Here is a 26,231-nt window from a genome sequence, read left to right as displayed (position 1 = left end):
TGAAGGATATAATTATTTCCATAAAAAAGAGCAATCGAATTAGGACCAAGATATCCCGAGAATCTAAAGACATTTTATAAAAAATGCAATAAAATGAAAATGGGAGACTCTCTTATTTTAACAATGTTACAAGATCATGACAATGTTATGGTCTATACTTATTAAAATTTTAAAACCAACATGTCTTTATCTTTGACTTGAAAATGTACAAATGATTTGGGTTAAGTTTTATGAAATGCAACTTATGCTAAAAATCTATTATTATTATATGTCGAATTATCGTGAACTCGATGTTGCTTAAGGCGTATCCAGATTAGTCAATTTTTCGCCAATCTGATTAAATTGCCCGATCGAATCGGGACGTACGGACGCAAACGCCAATTTGGCTCGCCGAATTCAACCGCCGATAATGACCAATAAAATGAGGTGCGGACACAAGAACACCAATTTGTGAGGCTAGTATTTTCGTTATGGGGCATTTTTTCAATTTAAATGGGTCTAATATCACCATAAATCTAAAATTGGAGATAGACGCCAATTTCATTTCTGATCAAATCGACTGATTTGATCAGTCCCGTCTGGATACCGCTTTAGCACCGCGAAAGGGCGCTGCGCGGTGCGCGCGGATTGACGCATGCGCGTACCGTATGCTTTGTATCTCTGGTAATATAATTTAAAAAAATATGCAAATAAAAGGCGGCAAAGTTTATTCGTTGTGCAATACTCAATAAGTTACCGCTTGTTATTTTAATACTCGTAATAAACAAAATGAGTTCAAGTGACGAAAACGACCTGGAATAGACGGCATGCACCGCCTCATTTTAAAGCAGAAGCAAACTTAATAATGAATAACTAGCTTCCTGCTAAGTCCTGGGACAAATACAACAGGACTTACGACATGCTCATGCTGTGGAAGGACACAAGAAGGACAGCCAAAACGCAAGAAACACCTACTCTGAAAGTGGTTTTTAGCGTATTTCTGTGACCAAGTGAAAACTAAAAAGCCATCTACATTTAATATAAACTAAGAATATGCGTTGTTTTTTTAATTGTATTCGCGTCACTTTACCCCTATTAAATACGCTTTACTAAATTGAATTTGTTTTATTTCCTCACATAATTTGAGAATAGTGCTTACTATGTATACCTCAATGGAAGCAAAAATGTAGTATTTTTGCGAGTTGATACACTTGCTACTTGTGTATAGTGGCAAATGTATTAAACCCGCAATCAACACTAATCAATATGTAAACAGGCCCCAACGTGAAGAACATTTACCCTACAGACATACTTATCCATATTGACCATATTTGAACCTCTCAACTCTCTTCAAGGGCACGCCACACAGCGTGATTCTATATACTGTTGTAATGTTAATGCTTAAGGATAATAATTTGTGGATTTTAAAATAAAACGAAACGAAATTTACTGGATTTATATTATATTATTTTGGATTTATATTATAAGTTTTCTAAAGTACAGTCGCCATCAGATATATTGGTGCAGCTAGGGTGCTCATAAATATCTGAACACGCCTCTATTATCAGGGCGTGCGTGTTCAGATATTGTGAACACCTTGCCGAGCCCATATATAATAGCCAATAACGACCTAGTTATAATACTATTACAATCTTAATCATTATGTATGTATAATACAACAATCACGTTTATATAGTTATGGTAAACGTATAAGTTACCATTTTGGCCAATATATCTTCAAAGCTTGGCACCGAATCGCTCTTAAAGACTTTGGTGTGCTCAAATACGCTGAATTTGGAAAGTAACGTCTGTACTTCCTACAAGACGGTACGACGCACTTTGAGTTCATCTCTGTAATATTCTATTTCCATTCGAACGTTTCCGGGATCGTCTCCATCTATTGTGTTGATACTGAGATCCAAAATGACTCGTGTAGCAGTCCAAGAGTCGTGGTGGAGGCGTTAATGAAAATGTTCTCCAAGAAGCAGTGCCAAGTAGTCGAAAGCAATCGTTATCATTATCAAAATATCCGTGTTGATCGTGCTAGGGACGTTAAAAACACTTATTCTAGAAATCACACCGACATCCAATTACAAGAAAACACAAATGTTTCGTCCGACCATTATTTTCCAATTATTTGCAAGTTATTTTCCAAGAATGACACTGACAGTTGACATCGATTTTTTTTCTATCTCGTCCCATTTACTACGCGCCAAGGAATTAATTACTCGAATCTGCCATTTCACCTCACAAACGTCATATCGATCATTTAAAAAATTATATTTAATCAATAAAATGATATAAAAATAAAAGAGCTGCATTTCCGTGATCGCTATAATGAATACTATCGGGAAAAAATATAATTTGCCTATCTTCAAAAAACTTTACCTACCCAAATTGGTCTCAACCCTAGTGAGTATTATATTCTTTGGTCCCAACCATGTCCCAACACCGGCCAAAAACCGATACTGACATCCGCATCCCTAGTATTAAAAAAGCAAACGTCATTATCATTTAAATTTTTTTATGTGTTTTTGGATATGGTTTGGATTGTGAATATAATGAATATATACTGAATATTTAGCGCGTGTGGTTTTCATTGTGTCAATTGTGTGTTATATTATTTCCATGTTATGGAGACTCCGTGTAGCTGCTGTCTGTTGCGTCCCGCGGACAAGGACCTGCAGACGCCGTACACCCGGCTCGGCGCGCCCGAGATCTACTCGCACATGCTACGAGAATGCTTCGGCATTTACGTAATTTTTTTTTATTTGGGTGTATAATAATATTATGTTTTTCCTTATACCATTGGGTCCCAACCTATAGGCAATTCTCTCAAGGCCTGCTCTAGACAGTTTTCCAAAGTATAAACTAACATAAACAATCACGTCCTGAAAAGCGCTGGTGGCCTAGCGGTGAGAGCGTGCGACTTGCAATCTGGAGGTCGCGGGTTCAAACCCCGGCTCGTACCAATGAGTTTTTCGGAACTTATGTACGAAATATCATTTGATAGGTATTTACCAGTCGTTTTTCGGTGAAGGAAAACATCGTGAGGAAACCGGACTAATTCCAATAAGGCCTAGTTTACCCTCTGGGTTGGAAGGTCAGATGGCAGTCGCTTTCGTAAAAACTAGTGCCTATGTCAAATCATGGGATTAGTTGTCAAGCGGACCCCAGGCTCTCATGAGCCGTGGCGAAATGCCGGGATAACGCGAGGAAGAAGAAGAAACAATCACGTCCTGCTCTAGACAGTCTGCAATAACGGTCTGCGCTAGACAGTCTGACAAACTATTAACAAACATAAATACTTAATCATAGTCTAGATTCATAATATTAATATTAATAATAATAAATAAATAAATAAATATTATAGGACATTCTTACACAGATTGACTAAGTCCCACAGTAAGCTCAAGAAGGCTTGTGTTGTGGGTACTCAGACAACGACATATGTAATATTACAAATACTTAAAAGAAAACAACCATGACTCAGGAACAAATATCTGTGTCATCACACAAATAAATGCCCTTACTGGGATTCGAACCCAGGACCATCGGCTTCGCAGGCACGGTCACTACCCACTAGGCCAGACTGGTCATCCAATAGTTATATAATAGTTTGCTAAAACTCTGTCTGTTATGATTTACAATAGTATGACACTTACCATCACTAATTGCCCACAACACAACCTATGTTTAGTAATCTACTTACTATGTTTCTATTGTACAACAATCTAATATTCATATTCTCTTTCTTCTCTGCATATCCAGTATATCCACTGCAGAACATTTTTTTTTTACTTTTTTTTTTGTTTAACAATATATTTACACGGCATTACAGACAAGCCAATACACTGAGAAATTAAACATTGCAACACACACAGTATACAAACACATGAAATATATAAGGTGACACATGAAATATATATGGCTTTTTCATGGATTCCGTGCCACCTTTTAATGTCGTCTGACCATCTGGCTCATGGTTTTCCGTGATTTCGGCTTCTCATTTGAGGATTGCACACGTTTAATTGCTCAACCTTCTTTGCTTCAGTCAGCTGCTGTGAGTCCATCACCAACTTCATTATTTCACATAGGTTACCAGCGGTGAAACAAAAGAAAGAAAAATATCATCATTTATTTGCAGTAGCAAAGATCATGATGGTCACAGTCATCAAGAAGGATAATGCTTAGAAATTGTGGTGTAATATAATTTTGTCTCTTTTCCACTTGCAAATATTAATAAATGAATCAATTTGATTGCCCTGTTATATGCCTGAATTAAAGCAAAGTTTGGTTTATAGAAATTACATAAGTATAATTATTTTGTTACAGTTGAAACTGAGTTGTGATGGCTCATACGGAATCTGCTTGGTGTGTTTGGGCCGTCTGCGTGATGCAAGTGACTTTAAACTGCAAGTGCAGCATACTCAGGCGGAACTGCAGGCCCGGCTGCAGGGAGGGGTGCATGTTAAAGGTTAGCTAGTAGTGTTTATTTTATTTTATTTTCATTATTGGAGAAACAACAGAAGTACAATAATAGTTAATGCTAAGTTATACAGTTCAAAAGATGTGCACCCACCTACTAAACACTCTCACTTAGAACTATACATAATATAGGTAAAGGTATGCTACGGCAAAGAGAATTATATCCCTTTGTCTATGGCTATGGTAAGCGGTATTGGTTAAGATCTCAATAGCATTATTATCATTGGATTTGGACAAAAGTATTTGTTCAAAATTCTATCTACATATAACTTGTACAAGTATCTATGCAGATTTGTCTCCCCTCCCCTCACCCCGCCCGCGCGGCCCTCTATTTAGTTGACTTCTATGACAGACGAAATAAGACATGCACCTAGACGCCTGTGTGCACCGCGAACCTGGTGAATTTTGCATTCCTGGAAGATTTGTGTGTCCTGGCACTCCTGGCCAGGTCCTCTGTGCGGATCCCAACTCCCGAAGAATGGTTAGTGCTGTCTTGACAAACTGACAAAATGTTTATTCCAAAATTGTGTACCTACTTATATAATAATAAATAATAATACTGTTCACTTCTTCTACAATAGTCCCAATGCCTGCTGCGACCGGTTCACGGGTGTCTATTGTTGCGCCTGTGAACGGGTTCCAGCAGGCGTTCTACATGACATTAAAACTCTCCAAAGGGCCTCTACGTGTTGGATCTATATCCCCACGCAAGCCTATCAAAAGACCGGGATTTATAGGCCCGTGAAGTCCAAAAAGGAGATACAATAATAATAATAATAAATATTATAGGACATTCTTACACAGATTGACTAAGTCCCACAGTAAGCTCAAGAAGGCTTGTGTTGTGAGTACTCAGACAACGATATATATAATATACAAATACTTAAATACATAGAAAACACCCATGACTCAGGAACAAATATCTGTATCATCATACAAATAAATGCCCTTACTGGGATTCGAACCCAGGACCATCGGCTCCGCAGGCAGGGTCACTACCCACTAGGCCAGACCGGTCGTCATAACCTACTTGTCCCGTTCTCAAACAGTATTGAAGGAATTGATTACTACTAATTAAAAGCTCTTGTTCACGAAAGTTTAGAAAGCATTTTAGCAAAGAGAATTTGAAATAGAGGCAGATTGTCAAAGTAAATTATGTAGCCACAGCAAATTTACTGCCATCTTTCGATAGAAGTTTAAAACTGTTAGAACGCCATTTGACTTGGATCTTTATTCTTTCACTGGTATGTATTAATTTGTTAAATATCAAAATTAACGCCATCTACTGGACACTAGGCCAAAGGTGGTGCAATATTTTTGAGCGATGGCGCCATAACCTTTGCTTCAATATCAAAACAACCGGATCTCAAAATGAGACTTCTGAATGAGGACGGGATCGCAAAACGACCACAATTGCAGAAAGCCTATATCTTAAAATAACATGGTAGCTAAACAACTACCTTGCAAAAGGTCTTCGGTTCAGAATGGTTTAGTTGGCACTTAGGTAGGTTAGGTAGCTCCAGATGCCCGAAGGCCAAACTGCCCAGAAATAGGAGAAACATTTCCTTCACGACATAACTTGGTGTATTTTTCTTTAGTTTGCTGTTGACCACAATCTGTAACGGGTTAGAAAAATCAGGATGTATTTCATATTCATAATTTACGTTATAAAATATGTAGTTATATTTCAGGACCCATGAGCAACTGTAGCGTTATGAGGACAATATGATTGTATTGTGTTTGTTTGTTCTAGAAGAAGAATTAGCAGTGGAATTGGAAACGGAGGACGAAGCTGACGCCAGTGACGAGCCGGTGTTGAGTGAGTAATAAAACCTGACGGCCTACCGCGAACTACGTTCGACGTGTTGCCTCCCTGTCACACTGACATACGAATTTACAAGTGCGACAGAGAGGCAACACGTCGAACGTGGTTCGCTGAGGGCCTACCGCGAACCACGTTCGACGTGTTGCCTCCCTGTCACACTTACGTATGAATTTACAAGTGCCATAGAGAGGCAACACGTCGAACGTGGTTCGCGCTAGGGCCTCTGACTTCCCTAACAGAAGTTTCAGAATGGTTTTGACTTCATTTGGTCCTTTTTAACCCTACAAAGATCAGGTTTTCGCGTTTACCGCTAGAAATCTTACCATTGTTGTTTGAGAGCACTTCCCTAACTGCCACAGAGAGTACTCGGAATTCTTGACGTCGACATCTCGAATGAAGTCCAGTTCCGCGGCCATTTAGAGGGTAAGGCCAAATCAGCCTCGAAAAAGCTAAGTGTGTTCAACAGATCGAGACAGTATTTCACACCGGCCCATCGCCAACAGCTTTCTAAGGTGTAGGTTCGCCCACATATGGAATATTGTTCTCATCTGAGGGCAGCGGCATCCCCGTACTAGCTCCTTCCTCTGCACCTGCGCATACAACGGAGACGTCGGAGACCGACTCGAATTGTCGGGTGCCAGCATAATTCATATCGGCTGCGTAGAGATGTGGCCTTGCTCTGCATTTTCTATCGCACATATAACGGACACTCCGAGGAATTATTCGGATTAATCCCTGCCGCTATTTTTCGCCATTGCTCCGTCCATAAATATTTATTTTAAAATTTTTATTAATATATATGGTACAAAAACAAGTCAAAAAACAATATATAAAAATAACTTAATTAAACTAAATACAAACTATTCTAAAATAAAATAAAACTAATCTAAACTAAATCTAAAAAAGGTCCCTGTGGCAAGGTCCCCAAGATGCTGGCTGCGTTACCCCGCTGAACTGCCAGATTGATGCGTTGAGCGAGGTAACTGCCAGCTCTCGGGTCCCCAGTTGCGTCCCTGAGTCTCTTTGAAAGGTCTCCAAAGAGACTCAGGGCGCCGGGACCCCACGGACCCAGGGTCTCGACGCCGAAAGGAACGAAAATGTATTCGGCGCCGAGACCGCGATACTTTCCAATCTTTGCGTTTTCGGCCGCCTCCGCAGCAGCTGCCGCCCTCGCAGAGGTTCCGTGGAGATGTGACGGGGCCAGCGTGTCTACGCAGGTTACGTCCCACACTAGCACCCGCCCCATACTCCACGGAATCAAGGACATCCCGTCAGGTCTCTTGCCATCACTTCTCAATATACCGGTCGGCTCCAATAAAGCAGGTACATTGACCGACGCAAGAGACTGACGGATGATGTCGTTAAGGGCGGCATGCCTGGAGAAGCGGCCCGCGCTCCTCTGGCAGGAGAGAGACCGTGGTGGCCTAACTGGTCTACGTCCGCACCGCAGGGACAGCGATGAGGGGCACACACCGGGATACCCAAACGGAGGCAAATCGAGAGCCGGAGTGTGTTGGGGTCTAAAAAAGTTCCAATTTTAGGAGAAGGATGCGCGCGGAGCCAGTGCCCAGCCTCTCTAGTACTTACTGCCAAGAGTGCTCTTTCCGCAGCGCCGCCGCACTGGTCGAGAAGGGTAGCTAAAGCCAATTTGCACACTGGGTCGTCCCAATTTCTTAGTGAATTTGGATGTTCAGGGAGGTCTTGAAATTGAATCTAAGAATTGAAGTCAAATCATTATTATTTTATGTAAGTTATAAATTAATATTGAAAATATTATTTAGCTACAGGACTCGCGAAACTACACTTAAACTATAAATATTATAGAGCATAATTTATTTAAAAATAGTTAATACTTAGGAAAGCTAAATATATTCCTAAGTCACATTTTCATACTTATACCTTTACATGGAAGTAAAGTTATATTTTCCATTCGTTTATGAATATATTTTTAAATTTTTCAGTAAAATAACCAAAATAAGATTAAAGGGACTTGTTTATATAAGACAATACTTGTATGCCTAATTAACGAAGTGTACAAAAAAGGTAAAAGTTTTTGCGGCTAGATTTTGTCTAGCTTCAAACAACAAATTACTGATTGACTATAACAGGTGCACAGTGGTATCTTAGAATATAAGGCAAGTGTTCACACATGGAAATGCCTTCATCATCATCTGAGGTATTACAGCTGCGGGTGGGCCTTAGCCTGGTCAAGCGTCTCTCCAGTCCGCTCTGTTTGTGGCCTTCCTTCTCCAACTTTTCACTCCTAAGGTCCTGATGTCCTGGTATACGCCATCCAACCATCCGAGCTTGGGCCTGCCTTTACCTCTGTGGCCCTCCGGTCGGCCTTCTAGCCTAAATGCCTTATCAGATAATAATTATGAACTATCTTGAAATTGAAGTATTCTACCATGATACGCGGTAGGCATGCGCGATAACCGCGTCACTCTTCACGTCAATAAATTAGGGGCTGCCCGCCCCATACAACCCACGCACGCTCTTTTCTTGTGGCCGCGGACTAGACACATGCGACCGGCTACCTGGGCGTTACGAGCGGTACGTGCTTCTCGCCGCCGCCGTCGTCCAAACTTCAAACCAAGCTCCTCGTAAACTCTAATCACGTGCTGCTTTTGTTTCAGTTGAATTAGACGTCGCCGCTGAAGCGAGGACAGAGCCGGTGCTGTTTGTGTCCGCCCGCGCGCGGGAACAGCTCGCGCAGGCTTGCCGCGTGAGGCTCGAGCGCCTCCGCGACTCCCCGCGCGCGAGCCAGCCGCGTCCCGCGACACCACACCGCGCGCCGAGCCCCGCCCGCAGCGTGCAGGACGCGCCTCACACACCCGCCGCCGGCGCCGACCCACAACCCTACACCTGCGACACTTGCCAGACACACTTCACAGACAAGTCCACATTAATCACACATATACAGAACCATACCACACGAACAGACGAGAGTGAAAAAGTCTTGGTTGGACATGATGGAAAGAAACCATATGTATGTAAAGTTTGTAACAAACGGTTTGCATATAGAGGGGGTTTAAATACTCATAAGAAAATTCACAGTGGAGTGAAACCATACGTATGTAAGGTTTGTAATAAGCGGTTTACACAAAACGGGCATTTAAAAAGACATTTGGCAAGTCACAGTGGAGTGAAGCCATACGTATGTAAGGTTTGTAGTAAGCGATTCACACAAAAACAGTCGTTACATTATCATGAGAATATTCACAGTGAAGTGAAACCATACTCGTGTAAGGTTTGTAACAAGGGGTTTATACGAATAGGGCATTTAAAAACACATGAGAATTATCACCGTGGAGTCAAACCATACATATGTAAGGTTTGTAACAAACGGTTCACACGTAGCGAGGGTTTAAATTACCATGAGAAAACTCACAGTGGAGTCAAACCATACAAATGCAGAGACTGTAACATGCAATTTACAGCAAAAACTAATTTAGATCGTCATGAGAGAACATTACACAGGGGAGTGAAAGCATACATATGTAAGGTTTGTAGCAAGCGATTCGCATCAAAACCGTCCTTACATTCCCATGAGAATATTCACAGTGGAGTGAAACCATACGCGTGTAAGGTTTGTAACAAGCGATTTGCACATAGAGGGGGTTTAAATAACCATGAGAAAACTCACAGTGGAGTCAAACCATACGTATGTAAGGTTTGTAGTAAGCGATTCACAAGAAAACAGTTATTACATTCCCATGAGAATATTCACAGTGGAGTCAAACCATTCGTATGTAAGATTTGTAGTAAGCGATTCACAACAAAACAGTCATTACATTGCCATGAGAATATTCACAGTGGAGTCAAACCATACACATGTAAGGTTTGTAACAAGCGGTTTACACAAAGACAGAGTTTAAAAACACACGAGAGAACTCACAGTGGAGTCAAATCATACAAATGTAGAGAATGTAACAAGCTATTTACAACAAAAAGTAATTTAAATCGTCATGAGAGAATACACAATGGAGTGAAACCATACAGTTGTGAGGAATGTAATGAAGGATTTACAAGCAAAGATAATTTAGATGCACACAGAAGAAGAGCCCACAATGGTACCACGCCATACAAAGGCTTAGGCTGGACACAAAAAGGGACTTTAGAAAATAATACAACAACTCAACACAGCTATGAAGAAAGTGACAAACATTTAAATGAAATGAGTTCAGATGCGCATGTTGGAGTGAAACCGTACAGTTGTGAGGAATGTAACAACAAGTTTACATCACAGTGTGAGTTAGAGAGACATAAAAGAATCCACACCGGTGAGGAGTCGTACGAGTGCGAGATATGTGAATCTTTATTTTTTGATGAAGCCAGTTTAATAACACATGTTAATACTCACACGACCAAAATAGTAAAGTCTTGATAAGTTGGTTCTTAAAGTCGTTAGACAACTCCGTATAATGGGGTCAGTTAACCTAGTGATCTGTTGGTCTAGTTGGAAGTAAAATCTAAACAAACATGCCATTAGTTTGTTAGCTGACACAGGTGCCGCTGCACTGAGCTGTACGTTTCGTGGTTCCCGAATTGAGCGCCATGTTCTGACAACCACACCTGCCGCATAATACACGGAGCGGAACCTACACCACCATCTAACTTTTCAAGTTCGAAGCACAAATGTATTTTAGGCTTTACATCGATACAATTATTTGTTTAGTTATTTATTAGGATCACCAACAGAAGATAAAATTTACATACTAAATGGGCACATTTATTATTGATCCGCCACGTAAGGCTACTTTAGGTCTTTCATTGTACTACATAGTGCAGGATTAAGACATTTCGATGCCCTAAATTATTCGGGCCCAATGCCGCACCATAGCACCACCCCTCTGACCGGGCACATTTCTGAGATTGCGGAATCCGGCACTGATAACACTTAGATATAATGTAGCGTATTCCTGCACCTGCGCAGCTCACATTGTGTACGTACGCTGCTGACGCTCGCTCGCTGTGTGCCAGTGTGCATATATATTATGTATACTTCATTATTGCGCGCTTTGGTTTGATTTGGCGCGCATACCACATGTTACACTACATGTAACTTATCGCATTAAGTGAAGTATGTTAGTTTGGGTGCGGCAGGGTGTATGGACTGTAATCTTTGTTTACTAATGGATTTAAAATAATATTGAATCTCTAAGACCATAGGTTATAGGACTTAAAGGAGAAGATGTAATGTAAAAACAAGTCTGTTAATTTTATTCACTGAAGTGTTATCTACCGCTCCATAGAATTCAACTGTCATAGACTGTTACCTAACAATGATTAATTAATTAACTGTTATAGTGACCATTGTACCTAATCTAATATTGATTAGACATCTTGTAGCTCACAAGAGCAACGTGTTTTATATTTCATCAATTTCGTGCGTTGGGCCGCTTTTATTTTTCGTGTGTGTGTGAGTTTACTCGACGCCATGTTTGTGTATGAACCTATTGAAATTACTTTATAATGTGCCTCATCGAAATAAAACTGGGATAACTTATTATTGTTTTATTTTAGAATAATTTATATAACTCTGTATTTGCATTTAACACTGTTGATCTTTGCACGATGTCCATGCACTTCTTGTGCCACTGACACCGAGACATGCACTCACAGAAAACCGCCAGGTGGTTGGTCTGTGCGTGCACTACTGATGGTAAGCCCCGTCTCCATATCGCGCGGCAAACCATCGAACATTGGCTCGCGCGGCACCCTTAAGATGTTTCAATATAAAATGGGTCATCTCTATCACAAAATAAAAATCATTTGTACCGCATAATTTACTTTGACAATAGGCCTCTAGTCTAAATTTTCTTTGACCAAAGTTTGGTTTCACACCATTTGATCAGATTGGCGAAAAATTGTTCCCGTCTGGACTGGCTGGTTACTTGGTTTGGCTTAAAGGTCTCGTAACCACGCCAAAAAAAAAAATCTGCTGTCAGCTGTCCTTCAGTAAACTGTCAAATCAAATGCCAAAATCTATCCAAAATTCCAAAATCCTTGACCAAAGTTTTAATTTTAATGGTTGATGGAAAAAATTCATATTGCTACAAATAGTCCGAATGATTATGAATAATGTATAAGAAACACCGTAATGGACGTGCTCTATTCTTGTCGCTGCTGCTTGCGGCGGCCGCCGGACAAAGGCCTGACCACAGTGTACACACATCTCGACAAAACAGAGATATATTCCGATATGCTTAAAGAGTGCTTCAATATACATGTAGGTAACATGATATCTAGATATGATAGAGTGAAATTATATCAGTTTGATAGAATATTTTTTTAATTGGGCACAATTTTATAAATGAAAAAAAAAGCTAAGTTTCGTTATCCACCTCTCTATAATTAACAGTTTTGAATGATTCACGGTTAGTTTCACTGGACTTATATCGACCGGGATAAGAACCGTGATTACTTTTTGTATTATTTTCGAGCTCCCGATATTTCGTCGAAAGCGTCGAGCTTCGAAATATTGGGAGCTCGAAATAATACAAAAGACAATCACTGCTCATATCCTGGTCAATATAAGCCTCTCTATTGCCCAAATAAGCATGAGGCCCTCAAAACCTTGAAACAAAACTAATTAAAGGTAATTCATAAGTAGCGTAACAACTCAGCGTAGGTAAACTCATTAAATCAGTTTACTCTTATTATTTGTACCATAGTAGGATTCTTCCTTTTTTTCAGTTTTTTATAATAATAATAGAATGTCCAAAAGGACAAAGGATAAATAAAAAGTTTTTAACTAAATTCTAAAGAGGTCAAATGATGAGTTTGAGTTGAAGTTCCAATCCATCTGCACTATCTCCATCATTAGATGCTTGGCGATGTCATAATATTCAACTTTTACTTAATTTATGTGCCTGATTCATCTTAATAAATTACATTGAATTTAAAAAGATATCCGTTTTAAATACCAGTCTATTTACTTCCATACATCTATTATATGTTGAAAAAGCTTGAACACAAACTTCTTTATTTCTCATGCCCTAACAGACATTGGTACCTCTGCCTTCTCTCCTGCTCTTAGCTTATTATTCACATTCATTTTGCAAACTTTAAAAATGAAACTATAATTCTGTTTTAGCAAAAACAGTCACTAGTCAATGAGTTGCGGAAAGCTGTCCATATCAAAATACAATAAAATTATGTAATCAATGTCTAACTTTCAGCTAGTTCAAGTTAGTGATAGTGGGATCTGTGAGGTGTGTGTAGGGTGTCTTCGAGAAGCAAACAACTTCAAGCTGCAAGTGCAGCGCAGCCAGGCCGAGCTGCAGGAGGCTCTACGTGTTAAAAGTAAGTTCATCAGCTTTGTAGTGTTGTCCATGCTTTTTGCGCTGAGTAATGGGAGTTTGGGGTCCGCTCGGCAACTAAGTAGAAGGGATACTTTACCTTAAGCAGTATAAGGCTAAAAAAGAGGTTGCACACCGAGCCAGAGGAGACCTCGAACAAGATGGGAGGATGAACTCAAACTCACAGCGGGCCTGAACTGGAGAAGAGTGGCCCATGATAGACCCCAATGGAAAGAGCTGGAGGAGGCCTTTGCCAAGCGGCACACTGTGCTTAGAGACATATTTACTAAGAATAAAAGGGCTTAATAGATAATAAATAGGCTAAAAATATGTTGTTGTCATATATTGAGATAAAAAAAATTAAATAATTTTGTTTCATGTTGTTTCAGATGAATCTGCTGTCAAATTGGAAAACACTAGTGATGTTATCACAAACGATGTAGCAACATTGTGTAAGTATATTGTGTGGATAGTTATGTACAGTTGTGTGCAATATAATAGCAGTCAATAAGAAAATGATGGCGAAAACTATAATTTTAGGTCAATTGTATAGTCTTTTTTAGGGTTCCATATCCAAAGGGTAAAACGGGACCCTATTACTAAGACTCCGCAGTCCGTCTGTCCGTCCGTTCGTCCGTCTGTCTGTCGGTCATCAGGCTGCAATTCGAGAATGGTGATAGTTAGTTGAATTTTTCACAGATGATGTATTTCTGTTGCCGCTACAACAACAAATACTAAAAATAAAATAAATATTTAAGTGGTTTCCCATACAACAAACGTGATTTTTTGTCGGTTTATGCGTAGTGGTACGGAACCCTTCGTGCGCGAGTCCGACTCGCACTTGGCCGGTTTTTATAATTCTTCTGCATTACTTGATATTATTTCAAAATGAACTGCAACCTTTAATTAAATAATATTGGAAGTAAAAAAAGAATATCACGAAAACCGGCGGTTTTACTAACTCGCGGAAGTTCTTATAAAAACGTAAAACTCTACGATAAAAATACAATTGTGTACTGTAATTGTAATGTAATGCAAAAAAATCCAAGTATATGTTCGGTACTGCTTTACAAATATATAACAAAGACATCTTTTCCAGTGTCATTGGATAGTATGGATGATACTTTCATATCGACTGCTGATACAACGTCTCACGATTTTAAGACGCGGAAGAAACCCTGCGACAGCAAGAACAGCCTTAGAGGTCACCGGCGCAACCACGTCACTGAGAAGACCAAGGACCTCGATCACACCTCTCGAGTCAAGAAAACACACATATGTGACACTTGCCACAAACGTTTTAAGTTAAAATGTAATCTAATTAAACATATACGTACTCACTCCGAGGAAGGAAATCTCTCTTGTAACATGTGTAAGAAACAATTTACACAACAATCTTACCTGGATAGACATGTCTTACTACATACCGGAAACAAACGACATTCATGTCAATATTGCCAAAAAGAATTCACACATAAATTTCATTTAAACGCCCATTTAAAATGTCACACCAAGGACAAGAGATTTTCCTGTGAAACATGCAACAAAACATTTACAAAACAATATAACTTAAATATTCATAACCGCGTACACACGAGAGATAAACCCTATAAATGTGAAGTGTGCAAAAAAGGGTTTAAATATGAATGTACTTTAAAAGCGCATTTTAAATGTCATACCGGAGGATATCAGTTCTCTTGTGATATTTGTCAAAGACAGTTTTCACAGAAATCGAATCTGCTCAAACATAAATTAATCCATACTGGAGAAAAGTCTCACTCCTGTGAAGTATGCAAAAAACAGTTTGCATTAAAGGGCACATTAAATAAACATATGTTAATTCATACAGGTAATTATCGGTTTACTTGCGAAATTTGTAAAAGAAAATTTTCAGAACAGTTTACTTTGAACATACACAAACGTGTGCACACAGGTGAAAAGCCTTACTCTTGTGAGGTATGTAAAAAACAGTTCACTTTAAAAGGTACTTTGAATAAACATATTCTTACGCACACGGGAAATAAACTATTCTGTTGTGATATTTGTGGAAAACAGTTTATACGTGAGACTCAATTAACTGTGCACATTAATGGTCATAAGGGGGTAAAGCCATTTTTCTGTGAGACATGTAACAAGCGATTTACTCAAAAAAGTAGTTTAAGAGCCCATAATTTAATACATACAGGAGAAAAATCCTACTCCTGCGAAATATGTCTTAAGCCGTTCCGAACAAAAACTAATTTGAAAGGCCACATGCTGACACACGATAGGCTTAAATTGCATTCATGTGAAGCATGTAATAAGCAATTTACACATAAGTCAGCTTTAATTGTTCATAGCCGAATCCACACTGGAGAGAAACCGCACTCGTGCGACGTATGCAATAAAGAATTTACGGTACTATCTACCTTGAAATTCCATTATCGTACTCACACTGGTGAGAAGCCACATACTTGCGAAATTTGCCATAAGAAATTCGCACATCCTTCAAGTTTTAGAAAACATAAACGTATACATAAAGAGAAATGCTACCCTTGGTGAAAGTAAGGGTAAATGTTCTTATTATTTATTAAATAATTATCAGTTCCATATTCAGGTTAGGTTAGGTCAAATTTAAATGCTATGGGCCAGGCATCCTTTCAGCAAGTACGCTTCAATAGCATTAATCGTCAATACCTAATTTTACTTAAAAATGTCATTATGTGGATAACTTATGATGCCAAGTTGTTTTCAATTACAAATCTTTGTTTCTTTTTACTGTACTATACCCTATTTTAGTAGTAAATATACTTACTCGCATTTGTTTGTTTGTTAATATGTTGTACAGTCAGCAGCAGATATACCTGAGCGGGCAAGGTATCCAAGAAAACATATACACTTCAATCGTCACAAAAATAAGGACATCTAAGATGTCATTTTCACGTAGGCTTTCAGTTCGTCACAAATACCTTAACTTCTGAGTTTTTCTTTAACACATATACCCTTATTTAATCACAATGACAATAACGGTTAAAAAGACAGTGGTAACTAAGCAATCAAATTCAAGCTGCTGTCATTAATACCTACATGCACTGCCAATCACGTACGTCAGCAGCCAGAGTGCCACCAGTTGCTAAGCAGTTGTTATTTCAATGGTAACTAAGCATCAACATTTTATCTGTGTAACTTTAAAATAAATACTGTAGCACTACGAATTGACACCTCCTTTCTTAAAGAAGTATTTTATCGTTAAGTGTCAAACTTATTCAATAAATAAGTAGGTTCTACTAGAATGATCGGTTTTTTTATTTTAACTGTCATATGCGGCTGTTCTTCCAAACCGTTGATCATATTATATACCTATGTTAATATATTTATTTAGCCCACTTATTGTACTAAAATATACTATACAGGGTGGCCCATTTAGATCGGCCAGTATGGGAAAATCTGATACTATAAGATATACACCGATCTCTTCTTAGGAATCATGTCATCGATTTTAGTAACACGGAAAACTGCATTCATACATTAAAAAATTTGTACTCAGCTCGGGAATCGAACCCCGAACGTTTTGAAAAATAAAACTAAGACTATTTCTATTTAGATATCGATTGTGTAGGTCTTAAGCAATAAATGTTACTATGAAACATGATGTCTGAAATTAATAAAATGCATTGTTTTCATATCCTTTAATTTAATTTAGTCAGTTTTCGAAGAGACCAGCATTTTTAGGGTTCCGTACCCAAAGGGTAAAACGGGACCCTATTACTAAGACTCTGCTGTCCGTCCGTCTGTCCATCCATCCGTCCGTCCGTCCGTCCGTCTGTCACCAGGCTGTATCTCAGGAACCGTGATAGCTAGACAGTTCAAATTTTCACAAATGATGTATTTCTGTTGACGCTATTATAAGTAACAAGAAATACTAAAAACAGAATAAAATAAAGATTTAAGTGGGGCTCTCATACAACAAACGTGATTTTTGAGTAGTAAATATCAAATGGCATTCCGCACAGGAGTAATCTAAGTAACGCCCACTGCGGGTTCAAACCTACAACGTCCTGATAGAAAGTCGTACATACGCTACATGTGACATTATCTTCAAAAATTATATAAACTAATGCGAAATTAACATAAAACCAGAAGACACAAATTAATAATAGAAATGAAACCCAAAAAAAAAACAAAAAGCTGTAATCTCTAGGTGCGTACGACTGAGATTTGAACCCGCGGTCTCTGCTTCGAAAAGCAAACGCCTGTTACTGAGACCACGACGTGCCTTGACAATTGGCTCCAAATTCGGCTTCAGTTAGCTTTTGCTATGTGTCATTCGTCTTGACGATTCTGTTAAAAGAAATAGTTTGCAGTAAGTTGACCGAGAGGCTCCTGTCAAATGGTTGAAGGGCAAAACGTGAGATAGATGTATGTGATGACAAGACTGTACTGCTTTCGATGATTGTCAAAACGCTTTACCTGAAATTAGCATGGCTATCTTTTATTCAATATTCGACCATACTTGTATGCTTTAAAGTCTATTTTTTCATATTGTTCAGATATATTTGACACGTTGACCGCTTAGATACCATTGGTTTTTTGACAGCTAAGGTATCAATGACTTGTTGTAAGTGTAGAAATTAATGAATAGCGACTGTTAACATATTTGTGACACGTTGAGCGCTCACAAGTAAATACTACCATGACAGTCAACAACTTTTTGACAGTTTAAACGTTTACCTCTCTTTGAGCACCTGGAGTGTATAGCGACTTCTGCTGCTGACTGTACAAGTACTCGAGAGACACAAATCGTGTTACTTAGTTTGAGCGTAAGATTTAACGATATTAATAAGAATATGTATTAAAACGAAACTGTATTGGTGTATTTTTATTAAAAGCAATTTTAATTAAAAGTGAGATGGAGTTTCCTTTTTTAGGCAAATGGTGACCAATTTTCTCAGTTTAGGTGGTGATGTCAAAAGTAAGTAATATACTCGTAGAACTATATTTTAAGCATACTTACCTCAAAATAGGTACTTACATTTGCAGCCGGTTGCGGCCCACCCGCTCTAACTGCTCTTACTGCTGCGAGTCTGTTTCAGGACTGACCTGCACGCTGTGTTTGGACTAGGGTTTCTGGGTTCTCGACCTTTTTAATTTCTCGAGGCACGGGAATACTCGACCAAGATTTCTCGAGTTTCTCGAGTACCTATCTCGAGAAATTTTGAAAGTTCCAAAAGTACCATGTTATTTTAATTATTTTTTGCTTTTTAACAAATTAGAATCATAGGAATCGTAGGTGAGATCAATAATCAAACAAATGGTACATTTTTAGTCATCATAAATTGCACTTTTTAATCAAAAATACAACAACAAAAAAGCTATAGCTGCAGGCGTGCGCACCGGCGATGTGTTATGCTATAGTATATTTCTTTAGGTATTTAACAAAATGTAAACAACCCACAATATGGTACATTATTAGGCAGTAATATTCAAGTCAATAAATTTAACTCGATGTGACAAAACTTACAGAAGTTTAACTACGTAATATTAATACTCGTACTTACTCAACGTAACAATAAAGCTGCTAAAATTGTGATATTTTGCTAATAGGAATATATCGGGTTGATTTGATTTATCAATAGTAATATCAATAGTAGTATTAGTTTTGTAATATTTGTAATTACATGTAGACCGGGAGATAGTGACACATTTTACTGGATCATTTGTACCAGTATGGCGGTTCGTCAGGGGTCTAAGCACGTAATGAAGGAAAGAAAAATGATGGTCATAGCGCTGGTACCGGCGGCCCAATCGCGTGGGCGTTACTCGAACGTGTCGGATAAAATACGAGTGTCGAACGATTTGTACCACAAAAATCCTCGTATTTTCCGATAGTCCATAAAAAAGAAGTAGGCGGTAGCGTAATGCCATACTTCTCCGGTGTGACTTACAGCCCGCCATACTGAGGCGAACACATTAATTTAAAAAAAACAATTCAACCATTTGTACCAAGCTAATTTTTGCACAGGTGATCATCGTTGAGCAGCCATTCATGGACATCACCATGCCATACTTTTCAGATGGTTCCAAATGGCCGCCATACCGCCGCAAAGGAGTTAATTTTTTTTTATTGCTAAACGATTTGTACCATCTTGTAATTTTTTTTCAAGACTTTCTGTGTGATCATAAATGGAAATCTCATAATGCCATACCTGTAGGCGGTGGCAAATGTGTACAATTTTTTTTTTATTTCAAGTATGGTGCCCCTTTTTCCCCCTATTAGAAGTATGGCAAATATAATAATGGTCACATTGCATCATATAACTTCCAAAAATCCAAATGCCATACTGGTACAAATCGTCAAAAAATTGTTTTTTGTTTTAAGTCTTGGCTTAAGTCTCACAGTCGTCCGCCCCGTAGTTATAATCTGAAATATTTTTTTTTAGGTATAATTGTATCCAAACAAACAGAATATGATGATGCCATGCTGTAAAAAAATATTTAACGTATACATAGTCGTATTTTTGAAACGTGTCGATTAAATAAGTTTTTCAAGTATGGCAGCACTTTTTCCCCCTACTCATAGACATAATATATATATAGACGTAGTCTCAGCGAGCTGTCACTGTTGCCACTTTTGTTTAGTGTACGATTAACAATGAGGCCCACGTTGCTGTTGCCATATCGATAAAGTCATATCGATAAACTATCGACATTTCTTGCAATTTTAATTTTACTTCAAAGGCTTAACGATACCTAAAATGACCAAAAACGCTTTTATTCTTTATTGTGGTTATCAGATCACAATTTTATAGTCACGCCCCAGCAGGGAACCAAGGGAAAGTCAGATATTTAATTAAAATACATAAATACCTCCTAAAATAGGTGTTCCGCAATAATTTAATTATATTATTATATTATAATATATTCATTATCCATTAGCATTTCAATAATGTTTATGTTTAACGAAGATATTGAAGCTTCAATTAATCGCTATTTCGTTCCGCTGTGTAGCGTTTATCGATATATAACATGATTAAAATCGACTTTTCACATCCCTAAAAGAGCACACATATACGCTTTTACGCACACATACACAGGGTGGGCGCATCAAGAAAGGCAACACTTGATTTGAAGTCCGCCTTGTCAACAGTATGGTTGTCCTTTTTTGACAAACGGCATTTTAAAAGAGCGAGGTGAGAGAAATGATACTAGTTGCTGCGTCGTGAAAGAGAACAGAAAAGGTTGGGCCCTTGCCCCTACTATAAGTATGGCAATTATAATAACGGTCACATTTTATCAAATTCATTCCAAAAATTTAAATGCAATACTGGTACAAATCGTTTAGCAAAAAAAAAAATTAACTCCCTTGCGGCGGTATGGCGGCCATTTGGAACCGTCCGAAGAGTATGGCATGGTGATGTCCATGAATGGCTGCTCGACGATGATCACCTGTGCAAAAATTAGCTTGGTACAAATGGTTGAATTGTTTTTTTTTAAATTAATGTGTTCGCCTCAGTATGGCGGGCTGTAAGTCACACCGGAGAAGTATGGCATTACGCTACCGCCTACTTCTTTTTTATGGACTATCGGAAAATACGAGGATTTTTGTGGTACAAATCGTTCGACACTCGTATTTTATCCGACACGTTCGACTAACGCCCACGCGATTGGGCCGCCGGTACCAGCGCTATGACCATCATTTTTCTTTCCTTCATTACGTGCTTAGACCCCTGACGAACCGCCATACTGGTACAAATGATCCAGTAAAATGTGTCACTATCTCCCGGTCTAATGGTCCTATAATTCGTTTTTTAGCATTAGCAAGAAGATAAGTGATCTTGACGTGTCTTTTTATTGAAAAACACTTATGAAAAATAAATTACGGCAACTATGTAAGTGTAACAATTACAATCACATAGATTTACATTATTTTGCTTTCATTCATAAGTACTTATTTTTTTAAAGCGTTTTTCAATAAAAATACACTACATGAATGTCATGATAGTTCAAAAGTTTCAAAACATGAAAATCGGTTGAAGCTAGAATGATAGGGGACCGATCAAGGTAGTTTTTTATTTGGTTGGTTATCTACCTAATAAATGTTTTAAGTACCTGAAAATGTAAAACACAAACATTGTTTATATTTATTTAACTATCTAAAGAAATTCATTATAGACACATCATGTGTTATACGCGTGTTTCCTTTTTACTTATCACAAGAGATTTATTTCTCGAGTTCTCGAGGCATTGAGTATTTTTTTCCCGTCTCGACTTAGGACAAATTTCTCGAGATTTCTCGCCTCGAGAATTCTCGAGCAGAAACCCTAGTTTGGACCCACTTGGCACTTTGGGCAGTGATATTTATTTATAGGTAGTATAAAATACAGACGTCATGCTCACCAGCATACCCCTCATTACGTTTTGGCATGTTTTATTATATGTATATGAGGATTTAGTCCACATTTGGTACATTACTGCAATTGAAAAAAAATTACCTCATTGAGAATATTAAGCCAAATGAAGTTGGGGCTGCTGCAGAGCATCTCTCCAGCAACCCCTACTGATACTATGAAGTATTTGAACAAATTAAATCATTTTCAGAAAATATTTTAATTTGTTTATTTCAGTTTATAACCCCTACTGATATTCCTTTTTGTCAGAAAACATGATGGTTGAACAATTTGTACTTATGATTTTTTTCTATATACTTGTTTTAGTAAGTCCTAAATTTAATATCATACTCCGTAAGTGGGTTATTATTACTTAATGAGTCTGTTTTGGCAATTAGTCTTAGTGAATAACAAACGGTTTCCACGCGATTTGTCGGCAAAGTTACATATTGTTAAGTCGAAAATAATCTCGCCATATGTGATTTCGGCCTTTACTGAAACGGAACGAAACAATAGGTACAAAAGAAAACACAGATTCATTGAAATAAGAATAACTTTTATTGTTAAAGAGTAACGTCCATGTCCCAATGACACCGCCCAGATATTTGCCATCTTCAATCTTAATAGGATATTTGACTTTACTTTACTAGTCAAATCAGTTTCTTTTTTGAACTGTCGAAACGATTTTCCTACTATGGAATTTATATGAAACACTAGCATGTGACGTCACAATCAAATTACCTACTCTTTATAGTTTTATACGGGTTTTAAAATAGAAATCGGTATAAAAATAACTGCTGTCAACGTTTCTCTATTAATCTTCTGATGCTTTATTTCATGCATGGTGTAAAATAATTTATTTTAAATACAGTCAAGTCAAATACCCTATTCCTAGCAGTGTAGGTGACCAATCGAGTATCTAATATTGGAATAAGGCTGTGAAACATTAGGACATATACATTAATATACTAATACTACAATGCAGTAATCAATTACGTTAGTTTACTCACATAATTACTTATAACAATTGTAAATGAAAACATCTAAAAACCCCCCATGATTAGAATGTGTGGGGTACTAAAATCATGGATTTAAACCTCAGTCATGCCGTATAGAGCAAAAAAATATTTTAAAAAACATATTAAAAGGAGACTGGAGAAATGTGTAAATCATAAACAAATACAGATGTAAAGTAAAAACGAATAACTTTCTCTAACAAATAAGTGTTAAAGTAAAAAAAAAGCTGATTTATTTGATATTTCTTAGCTTAAATTACCACTTATTCAAGTCACTTCGTTTCTGCGTAGACTCAAATATCCAAAATGACGACTCAGTAGCTCTACCAGTTGTTTAATTTTGACTTCTAGCAACCCATTGCATTAGAAAATAGAAATTAATTTGTTTCCTTTTAAATTTGAAAGCAATAACTCTGGGCCGCTTATAGTATTTTTCAAACATCATGGGTACGGTGACAGGTGTCTTCATACAATTTAGAACATAAAAACGCCAAAAATCACAAAATTGTATTAAATAGACATTCGTCAACGTACCATTTCTGTTCAAACAATACTATAATAAATATTTACATTTCATTGGACATAATTCATACTAGTGTTCTACGTTAAGTTCAGTTGTACGCTCAGCCGCAGATAATAAGTACCCCTTCTCCATACAAACTTCTACGCAGGAGGTACTTTATCTCTGGAGGTGTAACTAAACGTACAATAAAAAATCTTTCATTCATAGACACATACAAATACACAAGTCAAACTTAAATCAGCATTTAGCGTTGGGGGTTTAAATACGACTAAAGCGACTGCTTTAAATATAATACATTTAAAGAGAGAATATCCTACTGCGAGAATACATTATACATCTTATAAACTAAAGCAATCTCTGATTACCAACATTGGTCTAACTTCTACTTATTTCTAAAAACGAGACCCGGTTTTACCTTTTGAGGCCCAGCCATACAATAAAAATTACCAAAATTTGCCAGTGATATTTTTACATTAGGAAATAAGAATATATTTTGTTTTGTTTGAAACTAAACGAAACAAAACAAATGTAAATAGTTTCAAATGAAAACAATTTGAATTTCATCGCACTTAAACTGTACTAATAGGTAGAACCATGGGCCTCAGGAAGATAAAGATTGGAAACTATACAATTGCCATGATTTGTATCTTCAACTAGACATTTCGACGCTTATCATGAATAGTGACACAAAACAAAATGAAATGCCATTCGACTTTAAATCTTACCAGTAAAAGATAGAATATTAAATGCAATAGCATTTCATTTTTAGTTGTACAACTGTTCATGATAAGGAACGATTTTTCTATCTCTAACTTACCTAAAGGGATAGTACACATCGTGCGACTTGTTGTTACACAAAAAATACTACCTTCGATTATTCCTAATTCATAGGGTGTGTCAGAAACGGGCGATAGTGTGAAGTCGCCCGATTTACAGCATTCGCGCGGTTGTTCGAGCTAGTTCCTCCACTATGCGTTGCTAGATGTTTCTTTAAAGCATATTTCACAGCAAATGATTTGCCACATATGTGACACGAGAAAGGTTTTACTCCCGTGTGACTCAATATATGTATTTTCAATGTAGATATCAACGCAAATGTTCGCTTGCAAATGTGGCAAGTGTGAGGTCTTTCTCTGAAGTGAACTGATTTTAAATGAACGGTCAAAGCACATTTATACGAAAACTGTTTATGGCATATTCTGCACGCGTGTGGTTTTTGTCCAGTGTGTACGACCATGTGGTTCTTCAATGTAGCTTTCAGCCCGAAACGCTTTCGACATATTTCGCAACAGTAAGGTTTATCACCAGTGTGTATCTTCTTGTGAGCCTTTAAGCTACTTTTCTCGGTGAATCGTTTGTTACATACATCACAAGCATGCGGTTTCACTCCCATGTGACCCTTTAAGTGCCGCGCCAAATAGCTTTTTTGCCGGAATCGCCGTCCACATATTTCGCAACAGAAACTTTCTTCCGGCCTGCCGTGACCTGGCATGCCCATTTCAGTATGAGAGAGTAAATGTTTGTCTAAAGTACGTTTTAAAGTAAATTGCTTCTGGCATATATGACACTGATGTTCTTTTATCCCCGCATGAAAACGCTCATGAGCTTGTAAAGTGTACCTAAACGCGAAAGATTTTTTACAAATATTACAGGAGAAAGGTTTCTCTCCTCTGTGGTAGCGTAAATGGGCATTTAAAGTGCTCTTAAGTGCAAATTTCTTTTTACAAAGATCACAGGAATAAGGTTTTTCTCCCGTGTGTGACCGCAAGTGGCCAGTCAACGCAGATTTATATGTAAATCTCTTTCCGCATACTTCACAAGAGTATGGGTATTGCCTATTCTCATTATGAATTTGAAGATGAAACTTTAAGTGACTTTTATGTTTAAATGCCTTCTGGCATACTTGACACACGTGAGGTCTTTCACCCGTGTGACCCATCATATGCGATTTCAAACCGTTACTACTTCTGAAACTTTTGTCGCACAAGTCACATGGGTAACTCTTTTTCGGCTCATGTTCCTTGCACAATTTGCAAGAAGATCCTTTATCCTTTTTCTTTATTCCCTTTTTCTCTCTTCTTGCGACCAGATGCGAAAGTGGACTATTGTCGCGATCGTAGCTATCGTCATGAAAATCATGGTCATCTCCGTTGGATTCTGTAGACGGCAGTCTGTGTGTTCTATAGACTGTGTGGTCTTGCTCGTGCTCCTTCAAGTGAGCTTCCTCTGCAAAATGCTTGTCACATATGTCGCAAGAATAAGGACCATCAATAGTCTCGTTAGGTGACACTTTATGAACCTCCATGTGTCTAAGCAGCTTACTTTTCTCCGTGAACCACTGGCAACAGAATTTGCATGTATGAATAATTTCAGTAGGAACAGGAATTTCGTCTTTAGCATGGACAGCGAACTTGTGTCTCTTGAGGCTCTCTTCGTTGTCGAAGGTTTTGTCACATTCTTGACACTTGTTTGGCTCGTCTTCGGCTTCCGACTCGGACACGAGGTCCGCCGCGGCGGGTGTCGGTGCGGTGAATAAAAGCCCTGTGAAAACAAAGAGGTGTAAGTAATCTTTATCATTAGACGGCATAAAAAGAGTTGTGTTTGTTCTGATTTAAATATTCATGATAATTACTGAGACAGCAACAAATTGCATTATCCTTTTGAACGCCACAGACGGCAATTGACGTTAACGCAAAATCGTGACAACGACGCCAAAGACGGCATTTGACG

The 26,231-nt window shown here is 38.1% G+C and overlaps 4 protein-coding genes across 4 annotated transcripts in view; 3 read left to right on the top strand and 1 right to left on the bottom strand.

Annotated features, from left to right (window-relative positions):
• Positions 1-2,612: 2,612 nt before the first annotated feature.
• Positions 2,613-11,799, top strand: LOC134676613 (zinc finger protein 883-like). The gene is made up of 4 exons (XM_063535008.1): positions 2,613-2,735; positions 4,315-4,456; positions 6,221-6,286; positions 8,929-11,799. The coding sequence occupies exons 1-4, from the start codon at positions 2,613-2,615 to the stop codon at positions 10,677-10,679; spliced, it is 2,082 nt and encodes a 693-aa protein (XP_063391078.1). The 3' UTR covers positions 10,680-11,799.
• A 513-nt stretch (positions 11,800-12,312) lies between these two features.
• LOC134676612 (uncharacterized) lies at positions 12,313-13,701 on the top strand. Its single transcript, XM_063535007.1, has 2 exons — positions 12,313-12,524; positions 13,477-13,701. Exons 1-2 carry the CDS (start codon positions 12,396-12,398, stop codon positions 13,699-13,701), a joined length of 354 nt encoding a protein of 117 aa, XP_063391077.1. The 5' UTR covers positions 12,313-12,395.
• Positions 13,702-13,984: 283 nt separating this feature from the next.
• LOC134676179 (zinc finger protein OZF-like) lies at positions 13,985-16,557 on the top strand. The gene is made up of 2 exons (XM_063534498.1): positions 13,985-14,048; positions 14,696-16,557. Exon 2 carries the CDS (start codon positions 14,710-14,712, stop codon positions 16,135-16,137), a length of 1,428 nt encoding a protein of 475 aa, XP_063390568.1. The 5' UTR covers positions 13,985-14,048; positions 14,696-14,709; the 3' UTR covers positions 16,138-16,557.
• Positions 16,558-22,497: 5,940 nt separating this feature from the next.
• LOC134676170 (gastrula zinc finger protein XlCGF26.1-like) overlaps positions 22,498-26,231 on the bottom strand; it is a 29,424-nt gene continuing 25,690 nt past the window's right edge. The window contains exon 5 of the mRNA XM_063534470.1: positions 22,498-26,042. Within this exon, the coding sequence (XP_063390540.1) occupies positions 24,382-26,042 (1,661 nt within the window). The 3' untranslated portion in view covers positions 22,498-24,381. The remainder of the gene's footprint in view (positions 26,043-26,231) is intronic.

The sequence above is a fragment of the Cydia fagiglandana genome, chromosome 24 (genome assembly GCF_963556715.1).
Source record: "Cydia fagiglandana chromosome 24, ilCydFagi1.1, whole genome shotgun sequence".
Taxonomy (NCBI): domain Eukaryota; kingdom Metazoa; phylum Arthropoda; class Insecta; order Lepidoptera; family Tortricidae; genus Cydia; species Cydia fagiglandana.
Note: the sequence above shows the minus strand (reverse complement) of the source record. Positions and strands in the feature narration are given on the sequence as shown.